This window comes from Lithobates pipiens, unplaced genomic scaffold (genome assembly GCF_037356315.1).
Source record: "Lithobates pipiens isolate NorthernLeopardFrog02 unplaced genomic scaffold, aLitPip1_a1.2 Scaffold_57, whole genome shotgun sequence".
In the NCBI taxonomy this organism is placed as follows: domain Eukaryota; kingdom Metazoa; phylum Chordata; class Amphibia; order Anura; family Ranidae; genus Lithobates; species Lithobates pipiens.
The window spans coordinates 987,350-1,005,344 of NW_027507879.1; the positions used below are offsets into that span (position 1 = coordinate 987,350).

At 42.1% G+C, this 17,995-nt stretch overlaps 1 protein-coding gene across 5 annotated transcripts in view; it reads left to right on the forward strand.

Annotated features, from left to right (window-relative positions):
* The window catches only part of PPP1R13B (protein phosphatase 1 regulatory subunit 13B), a 198,284-nt gene that overhangs the window by 31,666 nt on the left and 148,623 nt on the right, over window positions 1–17,995 (forward strand). The window contains exon 1 of one of the 5 annotated variants that reach the window (XM_077467575.1): window positions 3,523–3,733. The exons of 1 other annotated variant lie outside the window; for it this stretch is intronic. In XM_077467575.1, the coding sequence (XP_077323701.1) occupies window positions 3,608–3,733 (126 nt within the window). In that variant the 5' untranslated portion in view covers window positions 3,523–3,607. Of the gene's footprint in view, window positions 1–3,522; window positions 3,734–17,995 lie in introns of those variants that run through there. 3 more of the 5 variants (XM_077467576.1, XM_077467578.1, XM_077467579.1) reach the window with 3 other exon arrangements.

Below are 17,995 nucleotides of genomic sequence, written 5' to 3' on the forward strand. Positions count from 1 at the left end.
CACCTCCCCTCTTCCTTCCTGGAGCTGTCTCATCGCATTATTGTCTAGTGCGGTCATGCTATTGAATGCAGAGGGGAAATATGCCGAGATCTACCGGCCAATATCAGATACACATCTGTACCAGAGGTCAGATTGGAATACTGGTCCCTGAAGTCAGCAGAAAGCCCTGAATGTTTTCACAGCTGGGCCGATAGTATGCGTCTTACACGCCCTCCTAATATGTATAATGAAATCTTTCATGGAACAACAAGAAAACGAGTGAAGGGGCACTAGTAAAGAAGGCACATACCTTTTTCCACTTTCCTAAACCCCCCCAGCGCTTAGTGTGGTAGTGACACAACCAAAGTTAAAGGCTTCCAGGGGAAATTGTTTAAAGTGGAGGTCCACCCTGAAGTGGAGCTTCCGCTCATTGGAACCCTCCCCCCCCCCTCCGGCGCCACAATTGGCACCTTTCAGGGGGGAGGGGGGTGCAGGTACCTGTACAGTACAGGTATCTGCACCCACTTCCGGCGTAGATTCTGCAGAATGTACGCCCCTTTCCGCAGAATCTATGCCCCTTTCCGAAGGTCTCCGCTGCCTGCTGGGAAACACACTGATCCCAGAGACAGCGGGGACCATACTTATTGCGCAGCGCGACTCGTGCATGCGCAGTAGGGAACCGGGAAATGAAGCCACAAGGCTCCATTTCCTGATTCCTATAACTAAGATGGCGGCGGCAGCACCCGAGAGACGATGGAGAGATCGGCTTCGGGTGCCGACATCGCGGGAGCGCTGGGCGGGTAAGTGTCATTATTTTAAAAGTCAGCAGCTGCAGTATTTGTAGCTGCTGGCTTTAAAAAAAAAAAAAATGGCGTACTCCCGCTTTAAGGGCAAGTTCACCTTTTCACAGAAAATGGGAAAGTAAACTAACTCCAAATATCCCGGCCATCCTTCCAGAGAGCTGCTCCGTATAGTAACCATGATGCACTGTGCTGTAAATGATGGTGGTCCATTATTATGCTGGATTTATATAGCGCCAACAGTTTGAGCAGTGCTTTACAACATGAGAGCCGACAGTACACTTGCAATACAAATCCGTACAGGAGGGACTAGAGGGCCCTGCTCGTTAGAGCTTACAATCCATATACAGTACACCACAATACACAGCCCCCAAGTGAGTATCCATAATTTCCACATTGGCCAAGTTCTCGTTGGTCAGCAAAGGCACATAGGCACGTGACCACGCTGATCAATGGGAAGAACTTCTGAGGCTTCATCTTCACACATGGTGTCCCAGAAGAAAGGACCGCTTCTCATTGGTCAGTTTTTGCGGTGACCAATGAGCACTGGCCACTGTGAGCATTTAGGATGGAAACAAACGGCCGCACTGGCAGTATGGGTCATCGTGGCCGCTATGTGCAGTGGGGGTCTGGAGTGGGTGGCTAGGATATTTGGACTTGGCTCACCTCTTAATTTTTCATGAAAAGTTGAACTTGCCCTTTAAGGGAATGCTGCATGCCAGCATCTATTGGGACCTTGTTTCCAGGCTTAAACCCAGAATAGCTTTAAACTGCAGTTGTAACTGCTAAAAGCCCAGTTAGAATGCATGTATAGAAATGTATTGCCTGGCAAAAGATTTGTATAGTGATGAATAAACCCTTGCAGGCCACATACTCCTGTTGTTCTTGTAGTTAGTCATTCAGAATGATCACATTTATTGAAGCTAGAATTTGTTTTGTTTCATTTTTTTTTTTTTTTTTAGATTTTGGTTATAGCATGGAAGAAGGGTCCCCCGCCCCATTTTCTTCCTCCTCTGGGAATTTGTTCCTTTGCTTTCTTGTCTTATAGCTACATGAGTAAAACATAGGGAATCTTGGCTTTGTTGTGTTGGCATTGGAGGATCATCCCTCCTGTTACTGGTTTCATTGACAAATTAAAACATTTTGGTTTTTGCTTTAATTTCAATCTTGGAGAGAGTGGTCAGCAGGACAGACTAAGTTGGTAAATCTCTCCTAGCAAAATTAGATTAAATCTCCCCTTAGTTGTCACCAGAACAAGTTTCCCCTCTCTTCCTTTTCCTGTGTCTATTAAATAAAAATTTCCCTCGCTTTCAGTCCCAGTGACAATGGTCACCAAGACCAATGGAAAGGTGAATATCTTCAGCAGCGACACAGCAGTAAAAAAAACCCGACGTGGTTTACATTCCTCTACTTTATGTGGCTTTAGCCCTTGTACACGCGGTCGAAGATTCCGTCGGAATGTTTCCTATCGGACCGTTTTGTCGGATATTCCGACTGTGTGTGGTCTCCATCGGACTGTTTCCGTCTGAATATCCGACGGACCAAGTTTTCCAACTTGCCGGTAAAATTTTCCGACATTGGGGACAAGAAAAGTGGAGGTTCAGAGAAGACGGAATCAAACTGCCTTTTTACACAGTGCGCCGGATGAGCTTCCGCAGTGAGTATAAGAAGCACGCTTTACTGCATATACAGACTGATTTTACTGTTGTGGGTTTAGTAAGACTTTAAAGAGGAAGTAAACCGTGATGAGTTTACTTCCTCTTTCATTCCCTGCAAAGGTAAAGCATAATGGACTACTATGCATCGCATCACATCACATAGTAGTCCATTATGTGTCACTTACCTGACACAGGAGCCAGCGAAGTCAACGCTGTCCCCTGTAGTCCGCCGCATCCATCTTCTTGGTGGGTCATTCGGCGAAGCCGCGATGACGTCACTCCCGCGCATGCGCACGGGAGCCGCCACTCACGGCATATCGCCGTTGACCGCGGCACCGTAGACAGCGCTGCCTGTCTTTCAGCAAATATCTCCTAAACCGTGTAGGTTTAGGAGATATTTCTTGGACCTACAGGTAAGCCTTAATCTAGGTAGGTTAAAGTGTGTTGTAAGGGTTTACAGCCCCTTGAAGTAAACACTTGTGCATCCAATCCCTTAGGTAAATAGTAATGCCATCTTCACTGTATAATTTAGTGCCAGACTAACTGAAGGGGGAGCTATAAAGTTTACAATTCTGTTTTGAGACTAAATATTTGGGTTCTTGTTTAGGTCCAGTCGTGACTGTTTCTCTTGAAGCTTTATTATTATACAGGATTTATATAGCGCCAACAGTTTGCGCAGCGCTTTACAACATGAGGGCAGACAGTACACTTAAAATACAAATCAATACAGGAGGGACTAGAGGGCCCTGCTCGTTAGAGCTTACAATCTAGAATTTATTTTTAATTCTATTTTAAAACCGTTGCAGTACTACGAATTCCTGTTAGCGATGTCCTTGTGTACTTTATAAGCCAGTAAGCGATGCAGGTTGTTTTGTTTTGGATGACTTTCCACCCCATGTGTTGTCCGGGCCAAGCAATTTCCAATACGTCTCTGCTAACACTTGTTTTGCCTAATTAGGCGAACCATAATCCACCGTATCATCAAGCTGTCATATCCATGGCCTGCTTTTTGTCCTCTGTGCTCCTTATCAGTGCGCATAGCTGCAGCCCAGCGCCAGATACCAGCAGTCTAAGAGGCAGGAGGATCGCACTACAAGTTCTGTTACAGGGCTGTTTTTTTTTGGTTTGGGACCTTTTTATAAATGCACTCCTATAACAACTGACCTACACATGAAGAATTATTTCACCATGATCCTGCAGAGCCTTATAAACAAACCCAAGGACAAGAGCCAGCCTCGGGATAAACACGCTTCGAAATCTTGTAACAGAATAAAAGATAAGGTCGTCCTGAACAAGGTAAGACCATTATATGGAGGGCGAAGGATTGACACAGGGAGTTCATCCAACAACTTTCACCAAGGATCTTGGATGTAGCAGTTGTCCAGTATGGATTTTTTATTTTTTTGGTGCGTAATGAATTATAGACTCCCTTCGTAGTTCTTTTAACGCAATTGCTGGCTGGTTTATTGGTAGCTAATGCAAGAAAAAGTGGTGTTGAATTTTATAATTTTTTTTTACTTTTTTTTTTTTGTATTATTATTATTATTATTTTATTTTTTTAAATATTCATTGGCTGAACGTCTTAAAACTTCTATTAGTCGGAGCTATTAATTTGAGTTGTACTTTGAAGTAGGACTGAAACAACTAATCGATTATGAAATTAATCGATTATTATTTTCATAATCTATTAATCGGCCAGTAACATAATGGGGTTAAAAAAAAAAAAAAAATAGCCCTTTATAGTACAAAAAGAGCAAATGATCGCTACTGTGAATATTACTCTGTTCTACAGTAAAAAATAAATGAACCCCTTACAGTAGTGATTATCTGCTTTTTTCTACTTTTAAAGGGCTAATTTTATTTTTTTAACCCCATTATGCTAGTAAATGTCTTAGACCTGGTTCACATCTATGTGTCTTTATGGTGCTTTTTTGCAGAAATGCACTACAGTTCATTTACATGGTTTCCTATGGGACACGTTCACATCTGAAAGGGTCAGGGACTTCTAACGCAAAACAGTGCTTTATTGGTTCAATATACTTCAATGGAGAAGCTGCAGAAAAGCATGTGATGCGTTTTTGCAGCAATTTGTGTTTTTTTTTTTTTTGTAATCTGCCCAAAAAAGGCAAAAATGCAAATTGCAGTAAAATCACGTGCGCAAAAATCAAAACACACAGCAAAAAGCACGGCAGAAACAGATCAAAAGCAAACTGCGTAGGTGTGTACCGAGCCTTATGCTGACCACACAGATCAATTTTCAGATGAGAATATTCTGACGAAAAATCTTTGTACATTCGCTGAATGAAAGAATTTTGTTTGAAATTTTCACTTGTTTTTAACATTCTGTTTTTAAAATGAATGTCATTTCTGAATGAAAACCACATCCACTGTCTGAAAATTCCTTTGACTAAGAAGTTTTCTATTATTTCCAAATTGTCCCGTCACTGTGGTTGAAAATGAACATCAATTTGACCAACTTTTTTTTTTTTTTTAAAGGTTATTAACCGATTAATCAAAACAATAATCGGCCAACTAATTGATTATGAAAATAATCGTTAGTTGCAGCCCTACTTTGAAGCCCACTGCAAATCTGCGTCAAGCAGTCTGAACACAGGGAAAGTTGGTGGTTGTTATTTCACAGTATGGTACAAAATTAATGGTTGGAGAGTCGGGACTAGAGATTGTGTTTGTATGTGAATGTGTGTGTGTGTGTGTGTGTGTGTGTGTGTATATATATATATATTTGGACTTAATTTTGTACCTGTTCTGTGATTTGTTACTCCTCTTCCTCTTCCTTTTTTTTTTTTTTTTAGTCTTTTATTTTATTTGTTTGCTTTCTTTTTATACATTTGATCCATGTGCCATTCAATCCAATAACCATAACTTCACTTTCAATTAGACTCCTTTTTCTCTTGGATTAGATTACATAGTCAGTCAACCAGGGCGGAATATTATTAGTGGTTTTGCATCAATTGGAAGCATGGTGTAAACGGCGATAGATGACTTGTGATCGTACTGACTATTGATCTAAATCCACTTCCCCGTGTTTGGTATATTGATCCAATGGAAAAACAAAGGAAAGGCGCCTCCTTAGTGTAGAATTAAAAGCTGTTAATTTCCCCAAAAAAGGGTTAAAAACACTTATAAGATATGTAGAATGGCAGAGCATAAAGTTCTTTAGAACTTTAGAAAGCACTTTAGAAAGGAACTTGTATACGCCAGTGACCACTGCCTTCATGTCGGACCACCTACATGGATATTAAAGCGGGATTCCGCTCTTTTATTTATTTTTTCTTACCTGTGTTACAGGTGGGCGACTGCTACCTTTGCTTAGCATCCACGTCCGGCGTTTTTTTGACCCCCGGCGCGACGATTCTTTTCCTCGGGATGACTTTTAAAAAAGTGCTCTGGCATTTTCCATTTTAAGTGTGGGCGTCTGAAGCCCACAGGCATTTACTTCCTGTATATCGATGACGCTCGGCTCCCAGCATGCTCCGCTCCATCTCCCACATGCTCAGTGTGCAATGGTGGTAATGGCAGATACAGCTGCCTGCCCACTTTAAAAATGGCAAATTCCGACACGCCCTCGTCACGTGATCGGCATCCTAACGAAATCTCACGAGATTTCGCAATTTCATTGTCCCCTCATGGATTCTTGGGAAATTTCCCAGGGACCATTGCGAGGACCATAACCACGCCTACTCCCACGGGAGGACAACCAGGAAGTCAGCAGAAACATCTGAAATAAAAGGTGAGTAAAGAATATTTTTTTTTTCAGGGTTCATTTAGGTAAGTATTCTATCTTGTGATTTTAATAATATGAAGTTTAATTTTTAGGTACCAAACCGCTTTAATAATATGCTCTGCCATTCTACATATGTTGTAAGTGTTTTTAACGCTTTTTGGGGAAATTAAACAGCTTTTAATTCTACACTTAGAGGTGCTTTTTCTTTGTTTTTCTGTTTCCTATTCAGAGCTTGCTTCTCTCCATAAGTGCAACCCTAAGTGGGGAAGACACCCTATTATAGACTTTCTGGTTCATAAGGACATGTGTTTCTGTTTTGGTCCTGAAGTTCAGAGCGCCCTTACATACTGTACCTGGATATTGATCCAATGGGCTGTTCTCTATAGATCGATTATTCCTATGGGAAGAGCTTGACCATTTAGCGAGGTGCGTATGACCACCAATAGTGCAGCTTTAGTAGGTATTAATGTGATTGTGAAGTCTTCTTTATTTATTTTTTGTTATATATAAAAATAACAATGTTATACTTGCGCAGAGCAACCCCGATCCTCCACTTCTCAGGTCCCTCCTAGGTGCTCCTGGCCTCAGCCTCTTGTCGAGTGCCCCCACAGCAAGCAGCTTGCTATGGGGGGGATCCAAGCTGAGCTGCAACTATGTGTGTCCAGAGACGGAACTGCGGTTCAGCCCCGCCCCCTCTCTCTCCTGGTTGGCTAACCGGCTTTGACAGCAACAGTAGCCACTGCCGCTGCTGCTGTGTCTCAGCCAATCAGGAGGGAGAGTCCTAGATGGTTAAGACACTTGTGGACATTGCTGGACAGAGATGGGGATCCAGTAAGTTTTAGGGGGCAGGGGAGGCTGCTGCACACAGAAGGCTTTTTATCTTAACGTATAGAATGCATGAGGCTGCATTCACACCTGAGCGTTTTCAGCTCGTAAGATGCCTGAAAACGCCTAACAATCAAAATCCCATTAATTTCAATGGCACCTGTTCACAATTAAAGCGTTTTTTGTCACCTGAGGCAAAACGCCTGAAGCTCAATGTACAGTACATGAGCTTCTTTTTGAGCAGATTGCAGGCATTTTTCTGCTTTTTACATTCGTGACCTTTTGACCTGTACAAAATCATGGTAAAAACGCATGACTTTCTGCCTGTAAATGAAACGCTCAGGTGTGAATGCAGCCTTAAGATAAAAAAAACCTTCTGCCTTTGCAACCAATTTAATTCTCCTTGCAGCTTTCAGAATTGTTGGTAACTAGTATTAACCTATAGAAGAAACATGGTGGCTGCCGAAGCTGAAGCCCCTTTGGAAAATGTTAGTTGTCTTGCTGTTATGTGTAACGGCTGACTTTTTTTAGGCCCTGACCCGAAACTAGAATGCAGATGAATTAATCATGACTGATCCTGTTTTGTATACCCGTGTTGGGTCAGGAACTCGGACTATGATAGCCCAAGTTGTGATATAGCAGGGTGGTATGTGATGTGTCCCTTGTACTTCAGTCATGGCAGTAGAGCTGCACGATTCCGGATAAAATGAGAATCATAATTTTTTTCCTTAGAAGATAGATCGCGATTCTCATGGCGTAACATCATCTTTCACATTAAAACAAAAAAATTGGGTTAACATTACTGTTTCGTGTTTTTTATTTTTTATTTATTTATTTATTTATTTTTTTTTATTAATTGAAGTGAATTTTTTCCAAAAAAATCGCATTTGAAAGACCGCTGGGCAAATACAGTGTGACATAAAATATTGCAGCAATTGCCATTTTATTCCCTGGGGGTTCCAAGTAATTTTCTAGCAAAAAATATTGATTTTAACGTAAGTGTCAGAAAAAGATTTAGACTTTAAGTGGTTAAACTTCCTGCATTTACACTTATTGAAAACTTGGCAGTCTGCCCAGATTATTTATTTACACAGAAGTTCTATCCCCTTGATCTAAGAAGGAAGCTTAGTTACAATGTTGAAAAACTTTGGATACTGCCCAGATGTTTTCCTTTGACAGCTGAGTGAGCAGATAGTTTCTCCACTAGTTTATATGAAAGAATTGGCAACGTCTGCAGGAGAGCTCTCAGAGAGGGTGAATCGAGATCACGATTTTTTTAATGATTACTTGTGTAGCTCTACTTGGCAGGTTTGCCTTAGAGCCCAACTCCGGGCAATAACTTTTTTTTTATTGCATAGCGCCATCAATTTTTGCAGCTCTTTACATATGTATTACCGTATACATTCACATCAGTCCCTGCCCTCAAGGAGCTTACAATCTCTAAGGTCGGTCCCTAACTCACATTCATAACTACAATAACGACACATATTAGAGCCTATTGGCCTACTAGCATGTCTTTGGAGTGTGGGAGGAAACCGGAGTACCCGGAGGTAACACACAGACACAGGAAGAACATGCAGACTCCAGACAGGTAGTGCCATGGTTGGGATAAAACGCCAAGTGGCACTATCCCCTGACCCAGCGGTGGGTGGCCCTCTGGGTTCTCGTGTCTAGGGCACAGCTATGGACCCTGCTATGGTCTTGATGTTGTCAGAAGCCTAGACCGATAGAGTGGAGAGGGATTAGAACACCTGTTGGATTTTTTTTATTGATGTCTGTGTCCTTGTTAAAGCGGAGTTTCAGTCAATTAATTATTAAAAGTCAGCAGCTACAAAAATTGTAGCTGCTGACTTTTAATAAACAGCCACTCGCCTGTCCCATGGTCCAGCGGTGTACTCGCCGCAGCTGTGTCCTTAGCGGTGCCAGCATCTCTACTATGGGCACCTGACTGTGACAGCTTGCGACTTCACATCTGGGTGCCCACTGAGCATGCTCGCTGCGGTCTGTGACTTGCCCCGAAGTCTTCTAGGACTTGTGTTCTAGAAGACTTCGGGAGGTAGAGCTTCTGCATCCGCCTAGGTGACTGGAACAGAAGTTGGAGCAGGTACCTGTCAAATTCAGGTACCTGCTCCCCCTCCTCCCCAAAAGCTCAGTTTCACAAACTGGAGTCGGAGAGGAGACCTTAAAGCAAAAGTAAGTTCCACTTGTGGGTGGAACTCTGCTTTAAGGAGATTCACCCTCTCTCTTTGTCCTTATTAAGGTTTATCGCTAAGTGAAAGAATATCTCAGATTTTGAGTTGTCATCAGAACAGAAATCAAGGACTGGAGGCACCAGTTCTAGTAACAAGTATGTGGCTATAAGAGAGGAAGTGAAGGGAAATCTCTCCAATAGGACACAGATGATGCAAAAAAAAAAAAACATACCTGCAGTTATAACCTTCCCTTATGCTTTCCAAAATGGTGGGGAGCAGAAAGGTTTTTGCTTTTATAGTAGTTCTACCTTAAAGTTACCATGAAAATGGTATTGTTCTCTTTTTGCAAATTCAGCAAAGATTTGTGTCTAGGTGAATGACATGAATAGTAATTTTGTGTTTTAGTTGGTTTATTTTCTAATAATGTCAGTGTTGTTCTTGATTATTGAGTTCAGTATTGTAGGGATGTTTTTCTTTGCGCACACAGCGGCCATCCATCTGCAGTGCATCCCTCCTGGTGTTTTAGTGAACTGCGTAGGGAGAGGTGCAGTGCCCAGTCCTGCTGCAGATAGACAGGCCCGAACCTTGTACCAGTTGGTACTGACATTTTAGGCCAGGTTCAGGTCTTCTGTGTTCCCTAGAAGGCAACAAACAGTGGAGCCAGGGAACATGGGTTTTCATAGTGGAGTATTTCATTATGCATAGCGGTTTATCTTGAATTAATTCTGCATTTATCAGCAGTAGGCTATGATAATGGACAGAGATTTCAACTTTTCTTTTCTCAAAGAATATTGACGTTTAAAATTGAATTGACAAAATATACAATAGAAACATTGTTTGAATCCGTACGTTAAAGCCGGCCATAGATGGCGAGATTTTTAGGAAAAAAGTCTCTTGTTTTTCCCTATATTAACACAATCACTGTTGGAGGGGGAATCTCCCTTGGAGTTATTGTGTTCTTTCAACGGGGAGGAGTGAGGGGAATCGTCCATTTTGGGAGAACACACAATGATTATGGCCAGCAGGTATAGCTGCAGGCCATAATCACCTGAACAATCTAACAGGCTGGTTGTACCCAAGTTGATTAATGTGTGTGTGTGTGTGTGTACAATCGGGTTGCCCATGCATGGTTCGAATCTCGACCGATCCCCGTTTAACCAGCTGAGATTTGAAATGTCTATGGTTGGCTTTAGGGCTTGTTCGCACTTGAAGCAGCCCTTGCTGCCCCTTTGAAAAGTGATCCATGGTGGGGCAGGTGACTGGGAAGCCTTAAAACCCGCATCACTGCTTGAATGGGTTTGGCGAACACGATAGTAGGGTATGATTTTTGGCGCAGGTGGTGTAAAAACTCTGTCTAGCACAGTTGCCTATTTTTACCACCCATCATCCCCATTTTTTTACATGTATTTTAGTTTGGATTATGTGTTGGCTGTGTGAATTGCCTCTCTGTGTTTTTGTTATTAAATTTTTTTCTTTATTTAGAGGTTTGCAACCAAATAAACAATTATCATCACAGCCTGTAGTTGTTGTTTACACAAAATACAATTGCAAACAATTAAGAGACCATCAGACAAAACCTCTTTCACACGGGGCGGATCAGTAAAGATCCGCCCCGTGAAGATCCGCTCGCTCAGCGGGGATCGCTCCGTTGTGCCCTCTGAGCCGGCGGCGGACAGGGCGTACTCTGCACACTGTGCAGGGACCGCCCTGTCAGATCTCCGCTCTCCTCTATGGAGATCGGATGAACACGGACCGTCTGTCCGTGTTCATCCGATCCGCTCTGCAGACGGATAGAAAAATAGGATTTTCCTCCGTCTGCAGAATCGGACAGTTGCGGAGGCGGACGAAATCGGGTGTCTGCGGATGCTTATCCGCAGACACCCGCTATCCCATAGGAATGCATGTATGTCCGTATTTCATCCGCAAACGGATGGATGAAATACGGACATATCGTCCGCATGTGTGAAAGGGGCCTAAGAAAATCCAGGACTCCCTGGATAAATATGTCCCTGTTAAATTTTGACTTCAGTTTTCATTTATAACATACATCCGCCAGCGTGAATGGACCCTTAAAGCCTATTTTGGGTATGCAGTATGATTTGATCAGTGAAGGATTGTGGGTTATGTAAATCCTCTGCTTGTGTTTTCATTTCTTATTGATTTTGTTTAGATTTGTTTACCGCTTCTTGTGTATTACAAGTTCCTTTTTCCATATGTCACTGGAAGTTCTGCAACTGTGTTGCCTGTGTGTTTGTTTTTATTTTTATTTTTTGTAATATGTTCCTGTATTTGTGTAACAATTGCGTTTCTGTGATCAAGAAGTGTTAGGGCTGGTTCACACAGGGGGCGACACGAGGCGACACTACTTGTGAAGCCAAGTCGGATACGACTTGTATCCGACTTAACAGCGCGACTTGGGGCGACTTACAAGTCGCCTCCAGGACAGGGAACTGTACAAGTGAGCTTTCACCCCTTGTGACATCATTCCTGTTCCTGTCTTCTTCCTTGTTCCTGTTTTTGCCAGTTGTTCTGTGTCCAAAATGCTCTCTGTGCGTTACCTTATGTCAGCTGTCCTAACAGCTGGTTTGGCAGTACTGATGGAAGAGGAAGAAGAAGAAATGAAGCGGAGGAGGAGGATGGGAAGAAGACGTCGCTACTGGATCCATCCAATCATTGCCAATCGACATAACAGAGGGCAGTTCTGGGCTATGTATGAGAACTTGCGTAGTTTTGATGACAAGTTTTTCAAGTATACACGGATGTCGATCACAAGGCAAGTACATATGCTGTATGTCATTGTCCACTTTCCACGTCACTTGCCATACAGTCTTGGCATACAGACACCTTCTCTCCCGAACAAAGCGTATGAGGGACTCATTGTCCACTGGTTCTCTCCTGTTCATAGCAGACATTTTGCAGGACTGAGCTCTTGGTCTGTGTGAGTTCAAGATAACCAGGAAAACGAAACTAATGTGTATGGAAAGGAGGGGCTGCCTGCAGTGGGGGCTGGGTGACTTCCTGTCAAGTAGCCTGCAAGTAGCCTACAGATGAACAGGAGAGGCGACTTACATTGACATGAATGGGTACAAGTCGCCTAGAAGTCGTTTCCAAGTAGTACAGGAACCTTTTTTAAAAGTCGGAGCTACTGCAGTAGTGTATATTAAGACAGCTCCATTGACTATCATTGTTTTTAATGCAGCGCGACCTGGAGGCGACTTGAGGCAACCTAGACCGACCTGAAGTCGGATCGCAGTTGCCCGCAGTGTGAACCGGCCCTAAATGTTTTCATCGCTTGCCACTTTGCGATGATCACTTAAAATAACCGGCACTTACAGTGATCTATTTATAGCTGTATGGTACTTAACATTGCGCTTCTTGGGGCATGTGGCTGATTAGCGTTTGTTATTGCAATTTATGTTATTGTTTTGGTTTGTTTTGCATCAGCATTCCAAAGAGTAAGCAGGTTGGATGATAAGAAGCCAGACAGACAATAGCAGGCAGTGCTGGGTGGACCATTTTTAATGTTTTCCAGTAAGCAATGCAAATGTGCTGAAGTCAGAAATGTGCATATGTTTACCAGAGCGAGTTTTATGCCCTGTACACACGGTTGGATTTTCCAACGGAAAAACTGCGATCGGATTGTGTTTTCTGAAATTCCGATCGTGTGTGGGCTCCATTGGACTTTTTCTGTCGACACACAAAGTTTGAGAGCTGGATCTAAAATTTTCCGACAACACAATCCGTTTAAATTCCGATCGCGTGTAGACAAATCCGACGCACAAAGTGCCACGCATGCTCAGAATAATTTACGAGATGAAAGCTATTGATTACTGGCTCATTTTATATTTTTATATTTTATATATTAACTTTGTGCGACTGTGTGTATGCAAAACAAGTTTGGCCCAAAATCCATTGGAAAAAATCTGATGGATTTTGTCGTCGGAATGTCCGACCGTGTGTACAGGTCATTACTGAATCAATGCAATTCAATGTAGTAACTATAATTTCACACTTTTTTCCTATGCTCCCATTGATGTCTATGGAGCCTAAAATGTAAATTGTTGCACCAAAAAGAAAAATGCTCCTGTACTTTTTTTTTTTTCCTTCACACACAGATCCTCTTGTAAATTGTTGTGTGTTAATCAATAGGGGACTTAATGGAAATCTATGATCATTGCATACGCTGTCATTTCAGAACACCCACAATAGCAATGACAAGCCAATATAAGCTTGCTTGAAAAATCTCCATTCATGTTGTGAGTGCTGCTTGTCTCCATGCCATTTCTTTCCACAACTTCCTGCGTTCCCCACATCAGGGGTCTCAAACTTAATTTACACCACGTTCACATGGATGCGGGTTAGAAATCATGGGAGTTCAAACCGGCAATGCAGTCTGATTTCAAGGGAGATTTGACAGACATCTGTGCCCCTGAAGTCACCAAAAGTAGTACAGGAACTACTGGAATCCGTGCGCCACCACCAAGTTGCCACTGCACCGATTCGGACGGTGCCATTGCTGACAACAGCTGCCAATTTGGCATGCGATTTGACATGTCGAATCTGCCCAATGGAAACGTGGGCTTAATCATGGGTTGACACTGCATTATGGTTGCCCTCAAAGTAGAGCTGCACCATTAATCGTTAAGATTAGTTATCGCGATTCTTTCCTATTGCAATCTTGACAAAGTATTTCCTGATTCTTTCTATGCAGAGAATTCTCGCTGCTCTGCTAAAGCCGACGGCCATCAAAAGAAAGGAAGAAAAAAAGCAAAAAAAAAAAAAAAAAAAAAAAAAAAAACGGGCACTCTGCCAAGAATCACAACATTCTTTAGCAGTGGAACTTAAGTATAAACATTGTAACAATTTGTCCTTTAGATTAAAAGAATACACTTTGGTGTGTAAATGAGGGAAGTTTAACCACTTAAACACTAAACCTTTTTCTGACATTTGTTGGTTTCAAGTTGAGATCATTTTTTTTGCTAGAAAATTACTTGGGACAGAACCCTTTGATTGGGGTTAAAAGCGTCCCGCTAGCGGCCGTAAAGCTAACGCATGGGCGGCCCCAGTGTGAAAGGGGTCTAATTAAAGCTTTACATATCACAACTTCTTTGTGCATCCATGTGGAATGTTTGGCTTTTATTTGGTGGTAAAGGGTAATGTGTGTGTGTATATATGTATATATGTATGTGTATATATATATATATATATATATATATATATATATATATATATATATATATATATATATATATATATATATATATGTGTATGTATGTATGTGTATGTGTATATATATATATATATATATATATATATATATATATATATATATATATATATATATAATCTCTATCCGCTGTCTTGCCTAAAAACACCTGCCCACAGCACCTCAGGACCGGCGCGGTATCAGCACCGGTCTTGGTGAAAAAAAAAAATAGTTTTTCTGAAATTTTCAATCAATTTGACCTCTCAATTCAAGATTTAAAAACATTTTTTTTTCCCCAGCCCTATTCAGATATTTCTGCAAGGTTTCCACATCCTGTGGAGAAGTTGTTACCCTGCTTAGCTTAGTATCATCTGCAAATACAGAGATTGAAGTCACTATGACAAAAGCCTGAGTTCACACAGGAGCGGTGGGGAAACCGTTGTGATGCAACGCGTTCCTGTTCAAATCGCATGCAATTTTTTGCAGTGCGATTTGAGCCCATTTATTTTGTATGGGCTCAAATTGAACCGCAAAGGTATAGGTATTGGTTTCAGGTATTGTAGCATTTGCACAAATACGTGGTACTCGTGCAAATGCTTAGTATCGCTACAGGTATTGGTGCAACCCTAATAATTGCCTCTGCATTCCATTATTACTGTAATAGCTTAATATTTAAGTTGTAAAGGACAGGTGCAGACAGGCAGAGAGCCCACTCACTCTCCTGTAGCAGATGATGCAAGTCTGGGGGGGGGGGGGGGGAGGTCGCTCATCGCTGGTATCATCCACAGGGAGAATTATTGGAGACTGCTCAGACAAAACCCGTCTCTGCAATTCTGTTCTGTCTGAGCAGTCTCCGATAAAGTTTCTTGTTGATGATTCCAACGGTGTGTGACCCTCCTTTTTCTGCTGGAATTGACCTGTATCACAGTGCAGCCCAACTTACCTTGTGCTGCTGCCGGGAAGCAGAGAGTTCACGGTCGGCTGCCGGAGTCGGCTGCATGCTGAGACGGTTGGTGGCGAGGGGCAGGATTCTGTGGCTGCACAGAGAGGCGCAGGCTCTGTAGGCGTCTGCTACCTACTGCTGAGACTAGGTGGGGGTGGAGATGAGGGGTTGCTGCAACTTCAGTAGAAGTGCGAGGGCCATGTGAAATGGCCTGGAGGGCCTGACTACTGGGAGTAGCTGCAGCCTCTTGTTACTTGATTCTGTGCAGCACACCTCTCATGCAACTTTGTGTTAGAGCTGCACAATTAATCGACAAAGAATCATTATCGCAATCTTGACTAAAGTGTTTCCCAATTCTTTCTATGCAAAGAATTCTCTCTGCTCTTCTGAAGCCACAGCATTCAAAAGAAAAGAAGAGAAAAACTGGGCAGCCTGTCAAGAATCACAACATTCAAGTAGAAACATTGTAACAATTTGTCAATGGAATTGACTTGGTGTGTAAATGGAAAAAGTTTAACTACTTAAACACTAAAGCTTTTTCTTTTTTGGTAGAAAATTACTTGGAACCCCCAAACATTATATATATTTTTTTTTTTAGAACACGCCCTAGAGAATAAAATGGTGGTTGTTGCAATATTTTATGTCACGCTGTATTTGCGCAGCGGCCTTTTAAATGCATTTAAAAAAAAAAAAAAAAAATTACTTTAACCATTTCCCACCTGGCCAATGGTATATAAACGGCTGGGTGGGCGCTCTCTCCTTCTGAGTGGACGTTCAGGAATGTCCCTCAGAAGGAGGGGATCGCGCGTGCCCGCACACCCCCGGTGCGCTCTTCTCACCTAGACACGGTGCATCTCCGGCAGGAGGGCTGTGATTGGCCCTCCTGATCACATAATGGGTGTGTCCAATCACAGCTGTCATGTGATATAAACACAGAGCCAGGTGTGTGCAATCGGCTCTCCTCTCCTCACACAGAAATTGTCGGTGTGGAGAGGAGAGCGGATCGCTGCAGCCGGCTGGTGATCAGTGTGTATGAGCGGTTTTTTACAGATTTTTTACTTGCTGATCACCAGTCTAGTGTCCCCATACAACATGTCCCCAAAACACAATGTTCCCAAATAATAAAAACACATGTCCCCCACATGTCCCACTAAAATCACATGTCCCAATGATTATCTGCACAGATATATGTCCATGATCACCTGCGCACATCTGTGCATGATCATTTGCGTACATATTATACACTTAACGGGATTTTTTTTTTTTTACCAAAAACGTAGCAAAATACATTTTGGCTTAAATTTATGACAAAATTAGATTTTATTGGATTTCCTTTAAAATAGAAAGAACAAAATTGTTTTTTTTTCCTCCAAATTTCCACTCTTTTTTTTTTTTTTTTTCTGCTTATATCGCAAAAAATAAAAAACGGAGTCATGAATAAATACCACCAAAAGTGAGCTCTATTTGTGCGAACAAAATGATAAAAATTTATTTTGGGTACAGCGTAGCATGACCGCGCAATTGTCATTGAAAGCGCGAGAGCGCTGAAAACTGGTCGGGGCAGGAAGGGGGGCGAAAGTGCCCCGTATTGTAGTGTTAATGAATAAAAAAAAAAAAAAAAAAACTGGCCGCGGATTGATAATTTCAGTGTTTTTAATCAAGCTGAATTGTTTGGGGAAAACGTGCACAAAGAAGCGTGTAAGAGGCCGTCTGCGTCAAAATGGGACACCATCTGTCTTCCACATGGAATGCCATTTTAATATCTCTATCCTGGCAGTTTGACAACAAATTGAAGTACTAATACCTATGCAGGCTTCCTGACACCAACAATAAGAGATTATATAACTAGGACAGAGTAGTTTTACTACTTTCAAACCTCCCCATTCTTTTATTGAGCAATCAACATCTACACATTCCATGGGGATTGGATTAAAAAGACACTAACCATTACAGAACAAATCCAGTTTAATGTCACCAACCACCTCTAGCTATACCATTATCTGGATAAAGGAGAAGCCCCCACCTGGGAACCTCCCTGTTCTGACACGTTTCATCTGGGAAGGGGCAAAATTGTAGCACCCGAGGGATCCCCCCGCCCACCCAAAGAATTTTGCCTCTTCAGCTTTAAATTTGTTGAAGAGATAAATGTAATGGGTTCAGCATGAGCATACTACGAGAAACCTGTATAGTCCTGTGGGGAGATGTAAGTTTGCTGTTGTATTTCAGTATTGGTGTGTACCTTCTGACGCAGCATGGGCACTCTACAACGGTGTAGCTAGGGTGTATATGTGTGCTATTCCATAATCCAGATACCCGCATGACTTTTCCTCCATGTGAATATGAAATGATTGATGTATCACTTTAACCTTGGTGGCCCCTGAAGAAACTTGTTTGTGAAACGCGTTGTCTTCTTAGCACTTCAAATGCTGATTTGTACTATCCATGTATTGATCACAATGCCATCTATTATATGTTGACAGCCTTTGTAATTTAGTATTCGACTGATTTTTAGAAATCACGGCGGCCGATGGACGATATATGATGCCGATTTTATTTTTTGGGCCGATATGTTAGGCCGATTTTTTTTTTTTTTTTTATGTATTTCCCCCCCCCCCCCCTTCATCTTATAAAATCTAACCAACACCTT